Raw genomic sequence first — 19,022 nt, 5'->3', positions numbered from 1 at the left:
GGGTCCCTCTGTGGGGGGTTTCTCCCACTAGGTTTATATCTGGGACTCTCCACCATTTGACCTTAGAACTGAAGAAGCTTCTCGGATGAGAGGTGAAACGTCTTCAAGCAACTTAAAGAAGTCCAGACGCTTTTCTTTGCAAGCTCCTTTGACTACGATGACCTGGATGACTGAGAACCTTCACAGACGTAGTAGTAGTAGTAGTAGTAGTAGTAGTAGTAGTAGTAGTAGTAGTGATTTGTTTTTCAGATACTTTGACATAGTCACAAAGTGCTTTAAGAGAACACAGATTAGTTTATGACAAAAAGTAGTCAGTCACAAGATAACATTTTAAAAAGGGCATAAAACTAAATGAGTACTGTACTACAAAATAAATAAAATGGGCAGTAATAAAATGAAAAGTTTAGAAAAGATATAGAAATTGTAAAAAGGAATAAAAACTTGGTTACTAGGGGGAAAAAAGCAAGTTCAGAGTTTTGATGATGGTGATAAACTTGTTCCAGGTGTTAAATATAAATGACTCGGCTATTAATTTAATGCATTTCTTTAGTTTTGCTGGCTGAACAGAGGAATCTGAGGCATGTGTTGTCTAACCCGCCTGTTTGTGAGGACACTGGGAGCCTTTTTGTCAGAAAGCTGAATTCAGATGGTAGATGTTAATATAAAAGTTCTCCAAAAAAGAATTTATTTAATTTTGGTTTTTAGATTACAAAAAAGATAAGGCTTGACTAATCCACATCTGGTAAACCACCTTTCTCTGATCAGGGCACCACCCTGTAGCTTCCAGTGGTTTGTCCTCACTAATGGCCTGTAGCTAACTGGTTTTATTGAACATGCTGAAAATGTCTTTCGTTCTGTGCCCATCGCACACACTCATATCTTCTTTCCCCCCCCTCAGTTCTCTACACATGTCCTGTCCTCAGACGTCCTTTCCCCCACACAGCAACTTGCATATACTCAAAACTTAAGTGCTTCCTTTTTATGTTTTCTTTCCATCTTTCAGTCTGCCTCTTCTCTTTCGTTTTCTTTCTGTGAGGCCAAAGGGAGTCCATGCACGACCAAACCAGAAAATCTGCTTTTATTCACTTTAATGTTGTCTTTCATTTTTATCCCAACACTCTGTCCTTCCTCCCCGTTTCACTTCATTTGTCTTTAGATTTTTTTTATTGTGCCATTATTTATTTGAACAGAGTAATATTTGCAAGCTGTCTTTTCCTTCATAATAACAGTTTTTAATGCCTTTTGAGTTTCATTTTTTCCCCTCTCTGCCTCTCGCAGGCGGTGACACATCCTCTTCTTCTACTGGCAGTGCCTCTCCGGTGCCCAACAGCTACGATTCCCTCGAAGGTGGCAGCTATCCAGGTACGTGTTCATCACAGACAGACTGCACCTCATGCACCTGAGCAACTCTCAGTAAAATCACAGCTTTGTCTAAACTGTAAATCAACTTTTCTTTGACAATATGTACAGTGCACAATATTTTTATAACTTGGCATTTGCATAAAATGAAATCTGTTATAAAACCTTAATCAATTGTTAAAGCTGAATTTTAGGGTCTTAGGTCAGTGCTGGAAAACAGATGTGAGAATGACCGGATGAAAATATTCTTGAATATAAAGAAAGTGCTGCCTCCTAAGCAGGGACTCTTAGAGGATAAAATAATTCTCCGTGAACTGAATTTAGATCCTTTTCCTTATCCCTGAGGAAGGTTCCTGCAGTGTTAACACAGCTATATTTGCTGACAGCTGATGTGGCAAAAAAGACTTGGGTCTTCTGTTATCTAGTGACAACTTTTCACAGCAGAGAGAGGAAAAACGGGCTTTAAGACAATCCACATATTCCCTTTGATGCGACCCAGCTTTTCTAAGCAGAAGACAGCAGTGTCATTCACAACGCTTTAAATGTGATTGTTGTTAGTTTGTTACTGGTACAGTGTTCCTGATGTTTATACTACCGTCTCATCTCTTATGGCTCTTTATTCATCTAATCTGATAACAATATTGTGTAGTTTGACCAAAGCTAATGGAGACAGCAAAGGGGACTGCAAATGCTACTTGAAAAGGCTTTTTTTTGTTGTTTAGGGATAATTTGGCACTTATTCTAACTTATTCTAAAATCAACATTAACACAGTGATCTTATTTTTCTGGTCATGTTAAAACACCTTAAAAATGTTCTGTCTTCTTAACATCACACTACTGTACTCCTGCACTGTCTCTCTTTCCAGAATCCATGCCACCATCCAGCAATGTGACCAACCAGGCTCAGCCCTACGGTAGTTACGGTTACCCTGGCATGCAGTCAGGTTATCGGCAGGGACCGGCGTCCCACACTGACGCCTCCCCCTCCGACGACCTGTATGGCCAGTCAAACTACCAGCAGTACTCACAGGTGAGCCTGCAACAGAAATGTTGATTAATATTTTGCACATCTATGGATTGTTTGAAAGTTTTTTTCAGGCTATTTTCTCAGATTTTATATTAAATTGTCTAATTTTTCGTGTGTAAAAAGTTTGGATAAAGGCAAACCCAACCTGCGTTTGATACCCATCACTTAGAGCGACTGTCTGTTGCCCCCACTAGATTTTAAGTAAGCATATGTAGGCTTTTAAATTTCACCTATGCTTTGACCAATTCTGGTGATAGGCTCTAGTTTTATGAGCTGGCTTATAACAGAGTCAGAGACCTGTTCAGGATTCTGACCCTGGACTTTGCCAGACTTCTAGACTTGATCATAATCCACAACTGACTGACTGGTCAGACTTAATAAATAAATGTTTAAGGTGTCACTACACAGACATTATTTTATAAAATAGCCCACCTGATGAATTTTGGCTGTAAGCTGAGCTGTTTGTTTGTTCGCGGTGTGGAAACCATCCGTCCCTCTCTGCAGCCCTTCCCTAGTCTCTCTGAGCTGTCCGCAGCCCTCGGCGGGCTGAGTGGTGTGCCAGAGCTGGAGGTCGAGGCCCTGAGGCCAATCAACCTGCTGCAGGAGAGAAACTTGCTGCCCCCCAGACCTTTGGAAGCTCCAGAACCCAACCTCAGCCCCGACCTTAAGAAAGTCAACTGCAGTCCACAGTAAGTCTGGTGTAGGGAAATTTTGAGTGGCAGCTGAGCCCTTAAATTTAGCCATTTACTTTCAGTGTATCACAGAAACTTTAGAGTAGTAAAATAAATAAATTCTTAAAATAGTACAACAGTAGTATACAATTACGGGTTTTTTTTTTTTTTTTCAACTTCTAAGCTCATGGTTTTTGTTTTCTTACTGCATTATTTCAACCTTTTTTCATTTCGTATATTTTTATCTGTGAGTATATTTTGTCATTCGTTTGTCTTTTTTTTCTTCTTTTTTTTAAAATCAGGACATTCAGGTGTACTCTGACCAGCATTCCCCAGACCCAGGCTTTACTCAACAAAGCCAGACTCCCTCTGGGCCTCCTCCTCCACCCCTTCAGAGATCTACAGGTACATCAAAATTCCCCTCAAAGAACATTTTTCTCAGATTTTGGTATTATGGAGTTAAGATGTCGGCAAATGTTTAGTTCTGTTTAGTTCTGCCTTCTCAAGCACTGCATGAAGCTGTTCTGCTATTTATTTATTGAACATACAAAAGCTTTGTTTAGGGCACAAACGCTGCTGTACCTTTTAGCAGACAATAGTTTGAGTTTCTTCATCAAGAGTCATTTTATTCTGATACTTTTTTGTTAAAGCAAACAGATGTGATCAATTCATTCTGTGAAATGCAAAATATGTTGTGCAGAGCAGGGTGTTTTTTCCCTGACAGAGGTATTTCACATTAGTCGACACAGTTCTACATTAAAGAAAGGTGGAACATAGTGTTTAAATACTATCTGGGTCCTTTGTAGCTGTCTTTTTCCACTCGTGACCAGTCAGCAGGAGGAGCAGAATGACAACGATGAAGAGGTGCAGGAAAGATAAGGGAGGGTATTTATAGAGCTGTGAGGTGAAGACGTGTCAGTAGATGTGAAGTGACAAACAATAGGAAAGTGCTTGAAAGACAGGCTGGCACTGACTTCCTGGACTAACGGTTAAATAACTGAATGTTTGACAGAGCGTCAGTTGTTGGCTCGTCGTTTTTGTGAGTGTGTATTTCAAAAGGATATCTCAGAATTGCCCAGGCTGTGTTGCTTTTACAGTAGATGACTGCAGAGGTGTGGATCCTGTGGACGTGTGAAACAGACATTCATGCTCCTCTGCAGTTTCTGCCTACAGCTTTAATTTTGGCAACTCTGATAGTTTAAGGATATGTTATGAAAATGTATTTTTGGAATCATATGCTACACCTACACAGTATTTCCTGATTTTGAATGTAATTTGGTGTTTCCTCTGAGTCAGTCAAGTCTACAGTGTCTCAGTAAACAGCTGTGAGCTGTTTGGTGTAGTCTGGAGTGAGCCTGCAGTTTGGTGTCAGATACGTCAGAGCATCCTGACTGTCAACGGATAGTTTTAAAGAATTTTTCTTCTTGGAGGTGGTTTAGTGAGGCTTTATGATGCATTTAAATCTTCAGCTTGTGACATTGTTTGTGGTCTCTGAGGAGACTCTGTATTACATCGAGGTCCTCCCTTCTTATGCAGCCCAAATATGGGTGTATGCCCCATCATGAGGAACTTCATGTCCCTCGTCTTCTCTGATCTCCCAAGGATACTGTGGTATCGTCTAGTTTAATAGTCTAACCAACTTGTAGAAATTGTTCTTTCCCCAAAGGCTGTCTGCGCTCTGACATTAACATTCATTGCCTGTTTTGAAAAGCACCACCTAGACGAAGTGGGAGAAGCGGGGATGGTTTGGGCATCTCTTCTTAGACTGATGTCTCTTTGCATGGATCCAGATATGAGAAGAAAGAAAGGGAGGATGTATTTGATCATGATGGAAAATGGCACAAGAAAAATGAAGCTACATTTAAATTTTTTGCACTACAGCAGCAGCATTGGCACCCATTTACTCGAATACCCAGAGAGGTGGAAATTCTTAGTTTTTGCTTAACCTTACAGCTGAACCAGCAAACAGAGGTGATTAAGATATTTTGGTTTCACTACTGAGGCGTTTTTCTCGACATCTGTGTTTACTTCGCCTGTGAAAGTAACACATTACTGTTGCGATCCAACCCAAGTGTGAAATTACAAGTTTTCAAAATCTTTTCTATCAGTGTCATGTTTTATTTAATTACTGCAGCTCAACTCAACTGTTTATCAACATAGATGTCAATTATTTTATAGTTATGTTAGCATTTGATCTGATAATAATTTTTAGCTGTTTTTAGTAAATTGCAGAGAAAGAAAGTAGTCCCAAAACCTCCGTTGTGGCCTTCAGGTGTACCCGAGGATAAACAGACTTTGTTCTAAGGAAAAGGTGGAGAAATTTTGGGTGACTCTGGTGCTTCAGCGGAAGTCATGACACCAAAAAAAAGAGGAGAAAAGAACTGCAGTTTTGTTTTGGTTTTTTTTTTTTCCAACCACACTCACAGAAAAGGAAACAAAGTGCTATTCAGCCATCTGCTGAGATATAAATAGAAGATTGTTTTGAAAGGGTCATGGGATGGAGAAAGAAAGTGGAGGCCAAAAAATTGAGGCATGACAGATGAAAAGTTCATAAACATGTCTTTTGTATTTTTTATTTTTTTATTGGAAGTTAGTCCATCTTTCTCTAAGCCTTTTTCCCCCGTTTGCCTCTCTGCAGCAGTTACCGGTGATCACATCAAACACGATCGTGCGCTGTCGCTCCTGCCGCACCTACATCAATCCGTTCGTCACCTTTCTGGACCAGCGCAGGTGGAAGTGCAACCTGTGTTACCGGGTCAATGATGGTACAAGTCCAGTCAAGCTATTTATATATTGTCCCTGCAATTTCTTTACTGCTGAATCATGTTTTGCAGCCTTAATGTTTTATGCCATTTTAATTCTTGTTCAGTACCAGATGAGTTCATGTACAATCCAGTCACAAGGTCATACGGTGAACCACACAAGAGGCCAGAGGTCCAGAATTCCACTGTGGAGTTCATCGCCTCCTCAGACTACATGGTAAACACGCCTCTTATTCATATTACACGTACTTTGCTTCTCTGTCCACTAGAGGGCAGTGTTGTGTTTAGTAAACAGAGGGGAAAAAAAGAAGGCTCATGCATAAGAAGTGACACCTGCAAAGGTCATATAAAAACTTATTATTATTATTATTATTTTTTTTTTCAAACCTTCAGGGATCTTTGATGTTTTTGTTCCTTTTCAGTTGCGACCTCCTCAGCCGGCGGCCTACCTGTTTGTACTCGACGTGTCTCACAATGCTGTGGAAGCAGGATACCTGAAGTACTTCTGTGAATCACTTCTTGGGAACTTGGATAAGTGAGTCCTGATGTTGCTGCTTCATGAGTTTGTCAGTTAGCTATTTAATCAAGCTGATTATTAGCGTCTGTCACAGGCAGAAACCAGGCTGACACAATGTTTCCTGCTGCAGGTTGCCTGGGGACTCGCGTACCAGAGTGGGCTTCCTCACCTTTGATAGCACCATCCACTTTTACAATCTCCAGGAGGGGCTGTCCCAGCCACAGATGCTGGTGGTGTCAGACATCGATGGTAAATATAAGTTACTTCAAAATGACACATGAGAGCTGTGGCAGTGACCCACGATCAAAAGTTGTTGCCACACAGTTAAGACCAGAGGTGGTGGTCTATTAGAGTGACTAATGACCCTTTCTAGTGTATTTGATAGAAATGTGTCATCTATAGCCGCATTAATAGTCTTTCCTGCTTTCTTTGCAGATGTCTTCATACCATCTCATGACAGCTTGATGGTGAATCTAAAGGAGAGCAACGAGGTAGAGCGTGCTGCTTTGTTCCCTTTCATCTCTTCTGTCATGTTCGTGCCTGCTTCATGATGTTTCTGAAACGGTTTTCTTTTTAATTTTCTCATGTATTGTTTCTCCATCCTCCAGCTGGTGAAGGACTTGCTGAAGTCACTGCCGGCGCTGTTCAGCCAGAGCAGAGAGACCCACAGCGCCCTCGGTCCTGCCTTACAGGCCGCTTTCAAGCTCATGTCACCCACCGGAGGCCGCATCACGGTGTTCCAGACTCAGCTGCCGACGCTGGGAGCCGGGAAGCTGCAGTCGAGAGAAGACCCCAATCAGCGTTCGAGCTCAAAGGTAATTATATTTTCTTTTATTTGTGATTATAATGAGAAAAACAACTATCCAGAGAAAGTGGGAGCAAGAGCAGATGCAGGATTTTATCATATCTTCCTTATTTGGAGTTAAACAGCATCCTTTTTCTTATTTCTGTCTTTATTTGGATGTTAACAGTGAAAAGTTTGGACACAGCAAGCCGTCGAATGTTTAATGAACAGATTGTTTTAGTGTAAAGTGGGCTGCTGTGCTTCATCTGTAACAGCTAATAATCACCACCCTGAACTGCCAGATCCTTATTTAATTATATATTTATTTTATTTATTTAGATATTTATTGATAAGTAAGACATAAATAAAAACATCCTTATTTCCTACCTCTGTGCGGTATGTTCATGGTGTTTGTTTTTCATGTGTATTTTTTGAATTTGTCTCATGATCATGAAGTTGGAGTGCCTGCGGGTGCCCTGTTTTAATTTTTATATTTTTCACATCAAATGGGAGTTTTAAATCATGGCTGCATTGTGACTTGTGAAGCTTAAATTGAACCATATGACAGATGAAGTACAGCCAAAGATTAGTACTTTGTGTCCTGGCATTTTCACAGCTGAGTTGTATTTATACTTTCCTGCAACAGCTCACTTTTCTTACCTGTCCCAACGTTGTCTCACATTTCATCTCAGATTAAACACCACTGTTATTGTCATCCCAGGATTGTGATTTATTCAAGTTTAGCATCTTCTTTTTTAATTCTGAATAAACTGCCAACAAGTCATGATAAGAGTTTCCAAAAAGAAAATGACAAATAACAGATGTGCTTGTTTGCTCGGGGGAAAAAGATATTATATTGTCTTTTTTTGCTGTCAGGAAGGTCCCCATTCCCTCAGTCCTGTGATCAAAATGAGGAGTTGCTGGTAATAACTCTCATATCTTTCAGGGAGCCCACCACCTCGGTCCTGCCACTGACTTCTACAAGAAACTTGCACTGGATTGCTCAGGACAACAGATAGGAGTGGATCTCTTCCTCCTCAGCTCCCAGTACGCCGACCTCGCCTCATTAGGTGAGAGCATGATTGAGTCAGCTGTTGGCATCTTTCATGTTGTCCATGTATCCAAAGTGTCAACATTTTTGCTTATGTTATGAATGCTAATGAGCAAATCGGCTCCCAGTATTCTTTATATTCTATATTTTTTTATTCTATTTTTTTTTAATAATATATTTCCTTTTTTGTGCAGATTTGCAAACGTAGACTTTAAATCAGATCGCTTTAAAATAACCCTGTAGGAGCATTTTGTGCTTTGGTTTCTGAGTGTGTACTGCTGCTGCACTCAGGTTCTTCAGCTTATCATCATCAGAGCTTGTTGTTTTGCTGTTGCTGTAGTAGTAGTAGCAGCTAACATGTGATTCAGGAGACTGGAAATAATTTGCCTCGAAGAAAATGTCCTGCAGAAGCTCAGGCCTCGGCTCAAGTGATAACATCCAGAAAGTGTGTTACCAGTGTTATCAACCTTGTTTTATCTGTTAAACCACACACCAGGTCATCTGTTGACACGGATACCAAATCTCCTAACAGCTTATTTCTGGCTAATAAAGGAGAAACCTATTCTAAACTGCTTTCTCGCCATCATCGACCTATTTGCTTTCTTCATCTTTATGTCATATTTAATATTATATTATCTGTGTTTTGAATTATTTAATCTTTAATTCAGTCCAGTGTGGGATTAAGGCATTATTTACAAATCACACACATCATAATGATGTATTTGAACTCTTCTTCCCAGTCTTCACAGACTGAAGATAATCACATGTAATTCTCTTAATGTCGATCCTCTCATGTTTTTCTTATTTCTCAGCATGTATCTCCAGGTATTCAGCAGGCAGCGTCTTTTACTATCCCTCCTTTCATTACATCCACAACCCGGCCCAGCTGGAAAAGTTCCAGAGAGACCTCGAGCGCTACCTCACCAGGAAGATCGGCTTTGAGGCGGTCATGAGAATAAGATGCACTAAAGGTAATCAGATTAGATGCAGCTTCATGCACGTTTTAATGTTTCTGTGTCAAACACAAGTTTTGTCCCTGCCTTTTTCCTCTTCAGGTTTATCCATCCACACGTTTCACGGTAACTTCTTTGTGCGCTCCACTGACCTGCTGTCCCTGGCCAATGTGAACCCAGACTCTGCCTTCGCTGTCCAGATGTCAGTCGAAGACTCTCTGGCAGACTCGTCTCTGGCCTGCTTCCAGGCTGCTCTGCTCTACACGTCGAGTAAAGGTATACACAAGAATGACTCATTTTCATGGTAACACATTTAGGTTGAAATTCTTTAAAGATCTTGAAAACGGGACTGTTATTAATTCATCTGTAGGAAAGAGACGTATCAGGGTCCACACTCTGTGTCTGCCGGTGGTCAGTCAGCTGAGTGATGTGTATGCCGGTGCTGACGTCCAAGCCATCACTTGTCTGTTAGCCAACATGGGTAAGTGTTTAGCTTAAATCCTTGGCTTTCACGCCTTTTCATGTGCAGTACTTTTAACCTAAGACTTTTTACACATTTATGACAGTTGGCCTCTAGCCTCCCCGTGGTTGACACAAATCCAATAACATGTTAAAAATATTAGAGTGATAAAGTGATATTGTCAGTGTTTTTTTTCCAGAAAAGTTGGCAGAAAAAAATGCATCAAAATGTATCGAATAAGTTTCCATCGGGTTTCATAAAACACGCAGTCAGTTGGAATTAAATACCAACCCTGGGTGGAAATGTAGCGATACCTGTGTGGTGGTATATAACCCACAGAGAGCTTTTTGTAAGCCAGGTCTTTCCTGTTTCAAGAGTCACATTCGTATACATTTGCATTTTATATTAATGATTAAAAGGTTTTATTCAGTCTGTGCAGAGTGGCTTTATGGGTCATGTTGACCACCGCTGTTTCCCTAGAGGTTGTGCATTGGAGCTGAACAGTGCAAAGTTTGCCTGTCCCACAGACACACAATGTCCACATAAATATGAAAATGTTTGCAATAGGGCTGTGCGATATGACCAAAATCTCATATCCCAATATGAGACATTTCTCATCCCGATAACGAGATATCTCGCAAAAATTTTACGTTTTCGAACTCGGGCAACTCGACTTGTGTGAAATGTTTTCAGCTTGGCGTCGTGTACCTGGAGTTGAGTGTTTTGACCCATGCATAAAACTATGTATTTTTAGATAGAAGTTGCAACAGCCGCCATTTTCTTTGAGTATTTATTACACAGCGTGCTGCGGGGAAAAGCCTGTTCTAACGTTTGAGTCTAAGGTTTATTTTGTGCACCTGTCGGCTCCGTTTTGCTTCTCATCTGCAAACTCTCTCCACACTCTTTCACGTGGTTATTGTGTAGGTGGTAGAAGAGGTTTGTTGTGTTTGAGTCTGTGGTGGGGACTGGTTTGCGCCATAATTTGCATGGTACAATTTTCTAGTCCGTGTCAGACTTTCCTTAACCAAACCATGTCCATGCTACAGAGGTAGAACCTCGTTTAGGAATAAGGTCCTGGATTTGTTTTGACTGGTCCTTCTGTTTGGAGCTACCTGGTTCTGCCTCATCTTCACTGGCAATGCTGGTATTCTCTGTGCCACAATGAAAAACAGCGTAGTTTGCGCCACCACGAAACAAACGATAGCAAATAATTTGAAACGATGTTTTCATTTTGTCATGTGATATATTTCATCATATCGCACAGCCCTAGTTTGTAAACATGTCTCATCAGGACGTACTCTGGGCTTTTGTTAACTTAACTTTGTGTTCAGAACTGATTAAAATGCTGTCTTGGAGGTAAACTAGTCTTCATTTGGTCTTTTCAATCCAGCCATCGATCGATCGATATCATCCAGCCTGTCGGACGCCCGGGACGCACTGGTGAATGCGGTGGTGGACTTGGGGAGCGCCTACAAGAGCAACGTCTCCAACCTTCAGCAGTCTGGACTTGTCCTCCCTGCAGCCATGCGTCTCTTCCCCCTCTACATCCTTGCTCTACTTAAACAGGTGCAGCTGCCTGACTGTCATCGGCACATGAACACACACGCGTCACACAGCATGACATACACTAAAAAGAAGGAGAAGAAAAGGCTGTGAATGTGTGTTTAAGCATGCAGCCCTCCACTTTTCCCTGTTAGCAGACTTCTTCTGGAAAGTTTTTATTTTTTAAATTCACTTTGAGGTAAAAGGAGAGAGTTTTGTTTTACTGACTAAACCTGCAAAACGTTATTACGCATTTTAAGATGTAGTTGAGTACAAACCCTAAAAACAAAACACCCTCTGACCAAATGTTACACAGTAGAAAAGTGTGAGCTCACAGTCACAATGCCTGGGTTAAAGACTATTAATCCACCCGGCATGTGTGCATTCATACATCCAGGGTGTGTCCATGTTCAGAAGCACATACACACCCTGTTTCTGAGACAAATCCTCCCTGTAGGTGTTTGTGGGACTCTAACAGTGTGTTCCTTTGATGAATCAGAGAATAAACTTCGGAAACATCACTGTTTAATTGAAAGAAGCACATTATGGCCTATTATTCCTGGTGATTAAAGGTTAAACTGTTACCACAATGTTTTTGTCTGAACTTGTTGCAGTTTAATTCTCCATTTTTAGCAAAAGGATTTGTTTTACTCTGCAAATGGGGCTAAAGCTTTACTCTGCATTTTTAATTTTTATAGATCTTTGAACTTATTCTTATTCTTGACGTAATAAATCAGAGAAATCAAATCCAACACTGCTGATGTGATGTGTGTTTGCTTTCAGAAAGCCCTGCGGACGGGCACCAGCACGAGGCTGGACGAGCGGGTCTTTGCCATGTGCGAATTCAAGACTCAGCCGCTGCAGCAGCTGATGCGAATGGTTCATCCTGACCTCTACCGACTGGACAACATCTCTGACCAGGTGGGATGCAGATGGCTTTTCTCATAACTCAGTGCACTAAAGAATAGTAGAGAGAGGGAAAAACAAAATGACTACTATTTAACCCATTAACATAACATCGTTAACATATATATCTCTGTATGCAGTGCAACTTTATTATTAAACCTGTGCTTAATGGCTTGACTCACTCTTTTAGGTTGTTTTTTATACCTGGCGAAGTGGTTAAATGTAACAGTGAGCTGATAAGATATTTTAGATAACTTAGATGTCTTGCCTAAAAACACTGGAATCCCAGCATCTGGTAAGGTGTCACATCAAAGCCTTAATCCTGAACATTATGATGACTAAGAGCAAAGCCAGTCTGCTTTTTTTCTCTGGAAATTCACAGAAAGTTTGGTGAAAATTGGTTTGGGATCATTGGGATTGCTTTTGCTAGTTAAAACAGATGACTTGAAATGTTTATGAGGAAACTGTGTTTTTAAGCTTGTGGTATCTTTTAGAACAACAAGGATTTAACTCAATGACAGAAATGTCATAATAAACGTGATTAAAACTTTTATTTTAGTGTTTATTTTTTAGTTTGCATTATATGCATCAGCTTTTTTTTCACTGAACGTTTCTTTTAAAGTTGTATTTAAAAATGTGAAAATAGTCTCACGTGTAACATTTACTTTTAAACACTTGTAATAACAAGAATTATGAAGATTATATTATAGTGGAGACATATTTTAAATGAGGTAATATCAGACTTTAATGTTTGTATGCTCTCTGTTTGAAGCTTTGGGAGCTTTACCTGTGACACTATGTAATTATTATGTATATGTTGTCTGCACATGTATATAGTAAAGCTGTTTTTATACTCTGCTCACAAGTTGTCTGACCTGCAGGGGGCGCTTCATCTGAACGATACCGTAGTCCCTCAGCCTCATCTGCTCCACCTGTCTGCTGAGAGGCTGAGCAGAGATGGAGCTTTCCTCATGGACTGTGGCAACGTAAGCTCCGAGAAGTCTTTATTTCACCTCGTTTATATTTTTCACGTCTCTGTCTTCTCACCATCTAGTCCTTTAATAAAATGCAATAAACCTTAGGTCATAATTTAGAGCAAATCAAAGAGAAGTTGTCTTTGCCTGAAATAATATGTGATGGCTTGAGGACTGGAGTTGGGATTTATCGTCTCATTATTTGCCTCGGAGTAACATCAGCAGCAGCACTGGAGCCCAGTTTTCATTAAGTTTAATGTCACATAATTTAATTTAAAGGGATTTTCCACTGGAGCAAATTAAATACAGAAAGAAACCGAAACACTCCAATCTTCAGACTATCACTGGAAAGTATCAGTAATAAATGGAGGGTAGTTAGATGTTTGAAGTTTAAACTTGGTACCAAATCTAATTTCTGAGTGAACTTCTCACTAGTGCAATGGCGTATTTGGTGGCAATAAAGATTTTTTTTAAAAAGGTGGGAGGGTTTTAATATTACAAAAAACAAACAAACAAGGCAAAACATAAAGCCACACATTTATTGAAAATAAAAAAACTTACAAGAAAAAACTCAAAGTTAAGAGAAAGAATTATAAATTTCTAATCTATGAGGAAAAAACATTTATGAGAAAAACAGTCAAATTTATGGGAGGATGCATACGAAGGGGGGAATTGATAAGAAATAGAAATTTATGGGAAAAACCCTAGAAAAAACTAAAAGAGAAAATTATTGTTATAATTGTTTTGTTATTATTTTTTCTTCCTCACTGTCATAGTTTAGAGTGGTGATATTAATAACATTGGCCCTGCTGGCTCTTTAGTTATGGCAGATTAAGACGCACACATGTCAGAGTGTGTAGAAAGTATACTGTGCGGTAATGCTCCTCTTCTCTTCTGCCTGTCCAGGTGTTTTATCTGTGGATTGGCAAATGCTGCAACGAAATGTTCATCCGAGATGTTTTGGGCTGCCCGAACTACGCTTCAATTCCCCCCAACATGGTCAGTAAGACTCATTTGAGTAGAAGTACACATGCAAACAGTTCAAAGAGACAATTAATCTTTTGAAGTACAATGAAGCTTTTATTTTCCCTCTACATCCAGCACATCAGGACGTTACAGAGAAGTGTGATTAGGGAAATGTCTGTACTGACACACACACACACACGCGTGTGTGCGCCGCCCAGTCGCTGGCTGAATGATGCAATGCGACATTTTGTTTCCCCTGAAAATGACTCACAGTTGAGCTCCACAGTGAAGGAGCTGTGTTTCTGTTCACTTAGTTAGAAAAAAACAACTTGTCCAGCAGAACAGACTTGCTGATGTAGCTTTTCTGCTTTTTTAACAAACTGTGCAGCCACCTAGAAAGTTCTGTCATTACCACGCCGAGGGCCTGATGGCAACACCCAGAGCAAACGGCGAGTCAGCACTTGTTTATGCTTATTTTATCTTTCTAGCAAGGGGTCAGTGCCTCATAGATCCACCTACAAGCCCACACTCCCCACCACAGGCATGTTCCCGTTAACCACATTGTATGGCTGGGGTTGACTGTGTGAATCTGCGCTATCTGAAACACTCCACTAACAACAGCGTTGTTGTTTTGTTTCCCCTCTTGTCCTCTTTGGTTCCTAGAGTCACATTCCGGAGCTGGAGACTCCTCTCTCTGAGAGGGTGCGAGCTTTCCTCGACTGGCTCCACGACAACCGAGCGTTCAGCTCCACGATACATGTCGTCAAGTAAGCACTGCCGCACATCTGGACTCATATCTGACTGTTTGCAAACACACTGGAAACTGTGCTTCTTCTTCAGGGCAGTCACAGATATACATAGACAGCTTGTTTTGTTCTTTTTTTTTTAATTGCGTGAAATGGATCTCACATATTGCTTTAATACAAAATCTGAGGTCACTGAAGGAAAAAGTGTTGAGTTGCTCTGTCGCCAAAGACGGAACTGCAGAAAACTGAGGTTTGAAGTGTAAAGCAGGGATTGTGCTCTGTTGGGAACACAGAGAGTTGCTGACCCCAAGCGAGCAGTCATTTGTGTTTTACTTGTTTAAAGTCGCCTCAGGGCCTCACATGTCATAAAAGATTGCAGGCACACAGCCTATCGTGGCATCAACCACTGGTTTTGGACTCATTTTGAAGGTTCAGCATTAGTGTTTTGGCCACCGCCATGTTAGCCTGAACCTGTGTTTTTAAACTGTACACAAAGACACCTGGTAATGAGTGCGAACTAACAGACTGACGAAATCCTAAAACTTCACTTAAACTGGAGCACAGGCTCTGTGGATGCTGTGTCAGGACAGCTGCACAGTGAGCCGTTACTACTGGACACTGAGCTGGCTTATTACTGACAGAAAAAAGTAGGCAATAATTTTTGGAAGTAATAAACTTCAAATTAAAAAGAATCATCTCTCATTCCTGTGAACCTCCAGGTTCAGCGTTAAGTTTAATGTTCCAGTCATGTGATAGGTGCCTTTTTATATCTATTGGCTACTTGGCCAAATTAAATCTGACATTCTGTTGAGGTTCATGAGGAAATAAAGCAAATAAAGAACATTACGATTGTCTGATACTGCACATCCTCTCCGAGTTCGCCCTTCTGCTTCGTCACCTCCCTGGAATCTCGTAAATCCAGATAGTGAGCTGCTCTGATTGGCATTGAACAGAAACTAGGTGTGGACAGTTTCATATAGCAGAGATCGGCACGAGGTTGACGGAAAAGTATTTCCGAAGTGTAAACACAAAGACAAAGTGAGCATTGAGGTCACAGATTGACAGCGGCGGTAAAGTCATCCGCAGGGAACGCATTGTTTCGGTTTCCTCTCTCTCCTCCTCTTGGTGGTACGGCATTGTTGCTTAGCCACATGTTTACATGACATGTTAGTAAAAATGCACTGAGTGGTATTTGAACAGATGTTTGCGTGATGACAGGACTTAATGATCTGAAATGACAGGAACTACGAGAGAGATTTGACAAAAGAATTAAAAACGGCTCTTAAAGTGGTTTCAAGTTCTCTGTGACTTCGAACCTCTCAGTTGTTGATATGTTTGTTTGTTTTTTTAATGATATTAAAAGTGCAAGAACTTTAAAGAGTGGCTAAAATATTCAAGGAAGCAATGTTCGAATATTTGAAAAAGCGGATGGGCACCTGACAGAGAAGCCAATGGACGTGTAGTTAAAGGGATCTATTCTCCTCATTTCCACCTCAGTGTTTGGACTTGATCTCTGCTAGAGTAGCTCTGCATGAGTCATAGTTCACAATAATCCACCCTTCTTCATGAAATGATGGCTTGCAGTTCTATCAGATTGTACTTCAACATTTCAGAAGTGTCCCAGAAGCAGCTCTCAACTCGACATCATTCAGAATGATGTGGACAGGAAGTCGGACACTAGAATGGCATAAAAAATACGTCACTTTTCAGATTAAAAGCCTTAAGAATTAACACCATGTTTCTGAAAGATTCCTGGTGTTATTTGATGCTCCGTGAAGGAAGGGACAAAGCATTTAAAGCCTTCATCTCATGGACATGCACCCAGTTTATTCCCAGGGGGACACAAGCTGTTTAAGGTTTTCTCCCTTTAAGCCAGTTTTTTTCTGACTGGCCAGAGCTTTGCCTGAGGTGACTGTGTTAGCCAATCCTGCTCTCTGTGAGATCATACAGAGCAAAGAGTAGAAGAAAACAGCTTTTAGGGTCGTTTGCAACCTGAACTTTTGGCTCAGAGAGATTACTACAGCATAAAAAGTACATTTAAAGCATCGACCCCTGTATTTCTGCGTATATGTACAAGTATGTCCTGGTTTGACTGAGCTCATGTTCTGCTCCGTCTGAGCCTTGTTGATGGTGTTTCCCCCTTTTTTGGTCCAGACATCAAAGCTGTGTGCCTGTTACTGCCAGAGCGCTTACGTGGCAGAATGACATTTACACGTAAGACCGTCATCTCTGTTTTTTTTAGACACACTGTAGGTATCAGTTAAACAATGAAGAGGTGCGCAATGAGCTGTTTATAAGCATAGCAACAAAGGGGCAAAAGAGGCAGACGGCTAAGCAGCAGAGAGCTACATCTTTATTGTTTATGCGGGACTTTCTAAAGCCTGTTAAATGTCAAATAAATAAAAATATCACACCACATTATCTCCAGAGCTCAAGGCGGCTCCTTAATAGCTCTTGTTTTGTCACTTTTATAACATTTCATTCTGGCAAATCTCAGTTTTGGGTTTTTTTTTGCATTGGGAATATATTTCTCAAAGTAAAGCCAAGGTCTGACTACAAGCAGTTGCGAGCTCTGAGAGAGAAACCAGACGTCAGATCAGACGTTCAGTTTCTGCTCTTGTAAGTCGGGTTAGAGAAGCCAGCAACGTCTCGCCCAGCCTGGGAACTCGTCCTTCATGGATGTCTTTTTGAAATTAAAGACAGACATTTAAAAAAAAAAAAAGAGAAGATGAAAAAAACAGGCAGGGAGGGCTTTGGCTCTGACTGCTGAATAGGTGGTCCTGAGGAGGTGGCTCCGCAAACTCTTAGAGAAAAACTCTCATGCTGGGGATTTGTACGAACAGCTGTCAGTTCAGAGTCAGTGAGGTAGAAGATGCAGGAGAGTGTTGTGTTTAAGAGCTGACATGTCAGCAATGCTTCAAGTTATGTGGAATAGATTCCAACACTTCTTAGACTTACAGAGCATTAAAATGTACAAACCAGTTTCTTCTTTCCCTTTAATGCATTTTTTCCTTCTTTCCCGCAGAGATGATGCCTCTGCTAAAGCCACTTTGTTCCAGCACCTGGTGGAGGACCGGTCAGAGTGGGCTTCTTCCTATCATGAATTCCTGCAGCACATTCAGCAGCAAGTGTCCAAGTAGACTCCCATCACGCTGAGAAAAACTTTGACCACTAGATTCCTTAAACAAGAGCGTGAAAGGACTTGCAACCTGATAGAGTGAAAGCTAGTGTTAGCCAGCAATGGACACCCATCGCTGCGTCAGACCAGTTTTAGCGAGGCGAGTTTCCTCCCCTTCTTTTAAACGGTCTCATTCAAATCAAAGCTTGTTGGTCACCTGCGATTAGACCAGCAGAAGGGGAGGGAAGAGGTAGTTTTAGAAAAGAATAACGAGTTACCGAAAAGAATGAATGAACGAATGAAATTGCTAAAAAACAAACATCCTGCAGCGGCTCTTGCCGCCTCTTTAACCACTGTCAAACATTTTAACCTTCTCATAAATCCATCGCTCCCGAGAGGAGGAGGAGAAAGTCGAGCCAAGAAGATGCCACTTCAACATCTTTTATTTCAGTTTGTTTTGTGAGCCTAAAATGTAGCTTGTGCTTTTTCTTTCTTTTTCTTTCCTTTTTTTTTTTTAAAATTTCCCGATACATTCCCTTCCCTTTGTTTCATTTCAAGACTGTTTTGAAAACACTGGAGAACAGAAACAAAAATCGGGCATGTGCTTTGAACGGCGACACGCATGCCGCCTTTTTGTCCGCTGCTAGTCTGCTGATGAGCGACGGCTGCCGGGAACGTGATGGGACACCAGTCGGATGTTTAACCCTCCCGTCGGCTCCGTCTTCTCTGCTCCGCTTTATGAACTCCCGAGTTGTTGAGATCGCTCTCCATAAACTTTCCCCCACCCGCCGGCAGTCTTCTCTTCATTTGTTTTATCTTTTTTTCTCCAGGCGCTAACTAAGTTGCTACCCACTTTGTAACTACTGAAAGAATCTTTTATGTGTGATTATTTATGAACCAGCTTATTAAATAAAGACAAAAACAGAACTCTGCTTGTTTCGTGTGACGTGATTATTGATATTACCCCATCAGCCCAATGACTAAGCACTCGGTTTCTTCAAAAAGGGGATCCTTCAACATGAATTTCATTTAAGGGAAAAGGAAGAAGTCACCCAGTGACCTAATCTTGAAATGACACAAGGAGATGACCTTGAATAAGGAAGTGGCCTAATTCAAATTGGTTACTGTTTTAAAATTTAGATTTATTTTCTTGGCAGAGTTGCAAAGCCTTTTTGGACAGCATCTC

The 19,022-nt window shown here is 40.9% G+C and overlaps 1 protein-coding gene across 2 annotated transcripts in view; it reads left to right on the top strand.

Moving 5' to 3' along the window:
* Positions 1-18,763, top strand: part of sec24b (SEC24 homolog B, COPII coat complex component) — a 28,511-nt gene extending 9,748 nt beyond the window's left edge. For both annotated transcript variants that reach the window (XM_082557629.1, XM_082557628.1), the window contains 20 exons: positions 1,279-1,362; positions 2,226-2,389; positions 2,891-3,075; positions 3,360-3,462; positions 5,696-5,822; positions 5,927-6,036; positions 6,242-6,354; positions 6,467-6,585; positions 6,772-6,827; positions 6,945-7,151; positions 8,067-8,190; positions 8,984-9,142; positions 9,227-9,400; positions 9,495-9,605; positions 10,975-11,150; positions 11,910-12,047; positions 12,914-13,018; positions 13,913-14,005; positions 14,636-14,739; positions 17,744-18,763. In XM_082557629.1, coding sequence (XP_082413755.1) covers positions 1,279-1,362; positions 2,226-2,389; positions 2,891-3,075; positions 3,360-3,462; positions 5,696-5,822; positions 5,927-6,036; positions 6,242-6,354; positions 6,467-6,585; positions 6,772-6,827; positions 6,945-7,151; positions 8,067-8,190; positions 8,984-9,142; positions 9,227-9,400; positions 9,495-9,605; positions 10,975-11,150; positions 11,910-12,047; positions 12,914-13,018; positions 13,913-14,005; positions 14,636-14,739; positions 17,744-17,858 — 2,567 coding nt within the window. In that variant the 3' untranslated portion in view covers positions 17,859-18,763. The remainder of the gene's footprint in view (positions 1-1,278; positions 1,363-2,225; positions 2,390-2,890; positions 3,076-3,359; positions 3,463-5,695; positions 5,823-5,926; positions 6,037-6,241; positions 6,355-6,466; positions 6,586-6,771; positions 6,828-6,944; positions 7,152-8,066; positions 8,191-8,983; positions 9,143-9,226; positions 9,401-9,494; positions 9,606-10,974; positions 11,151-11,909; positions 12,048-12,913; positions 13,019-13,912; positions 14,006-14,635; positions 14,740-17,743) is intronic.
* Positions 18,764-19,022: the final 259 nt, after the last annotated feature.

The sequence above is a fragment of the Aulonocara stuartgranti genome (assembly GCF_965226115.1).
Source record: "Aulonocara stuartgranti genome assembly, chromosome: 2".
Lineage (NCBI taxonomy): Eukaryota > Metazoa > Chordata > Actinopteri > Cichliformes > Cichlidae > Aulonocara > Aulonocara stuartgranti.
Note: the sequence above shows the minus strand (reverse complement) of the source record. Positions and strands in the feature narration are given on the sequence as shown.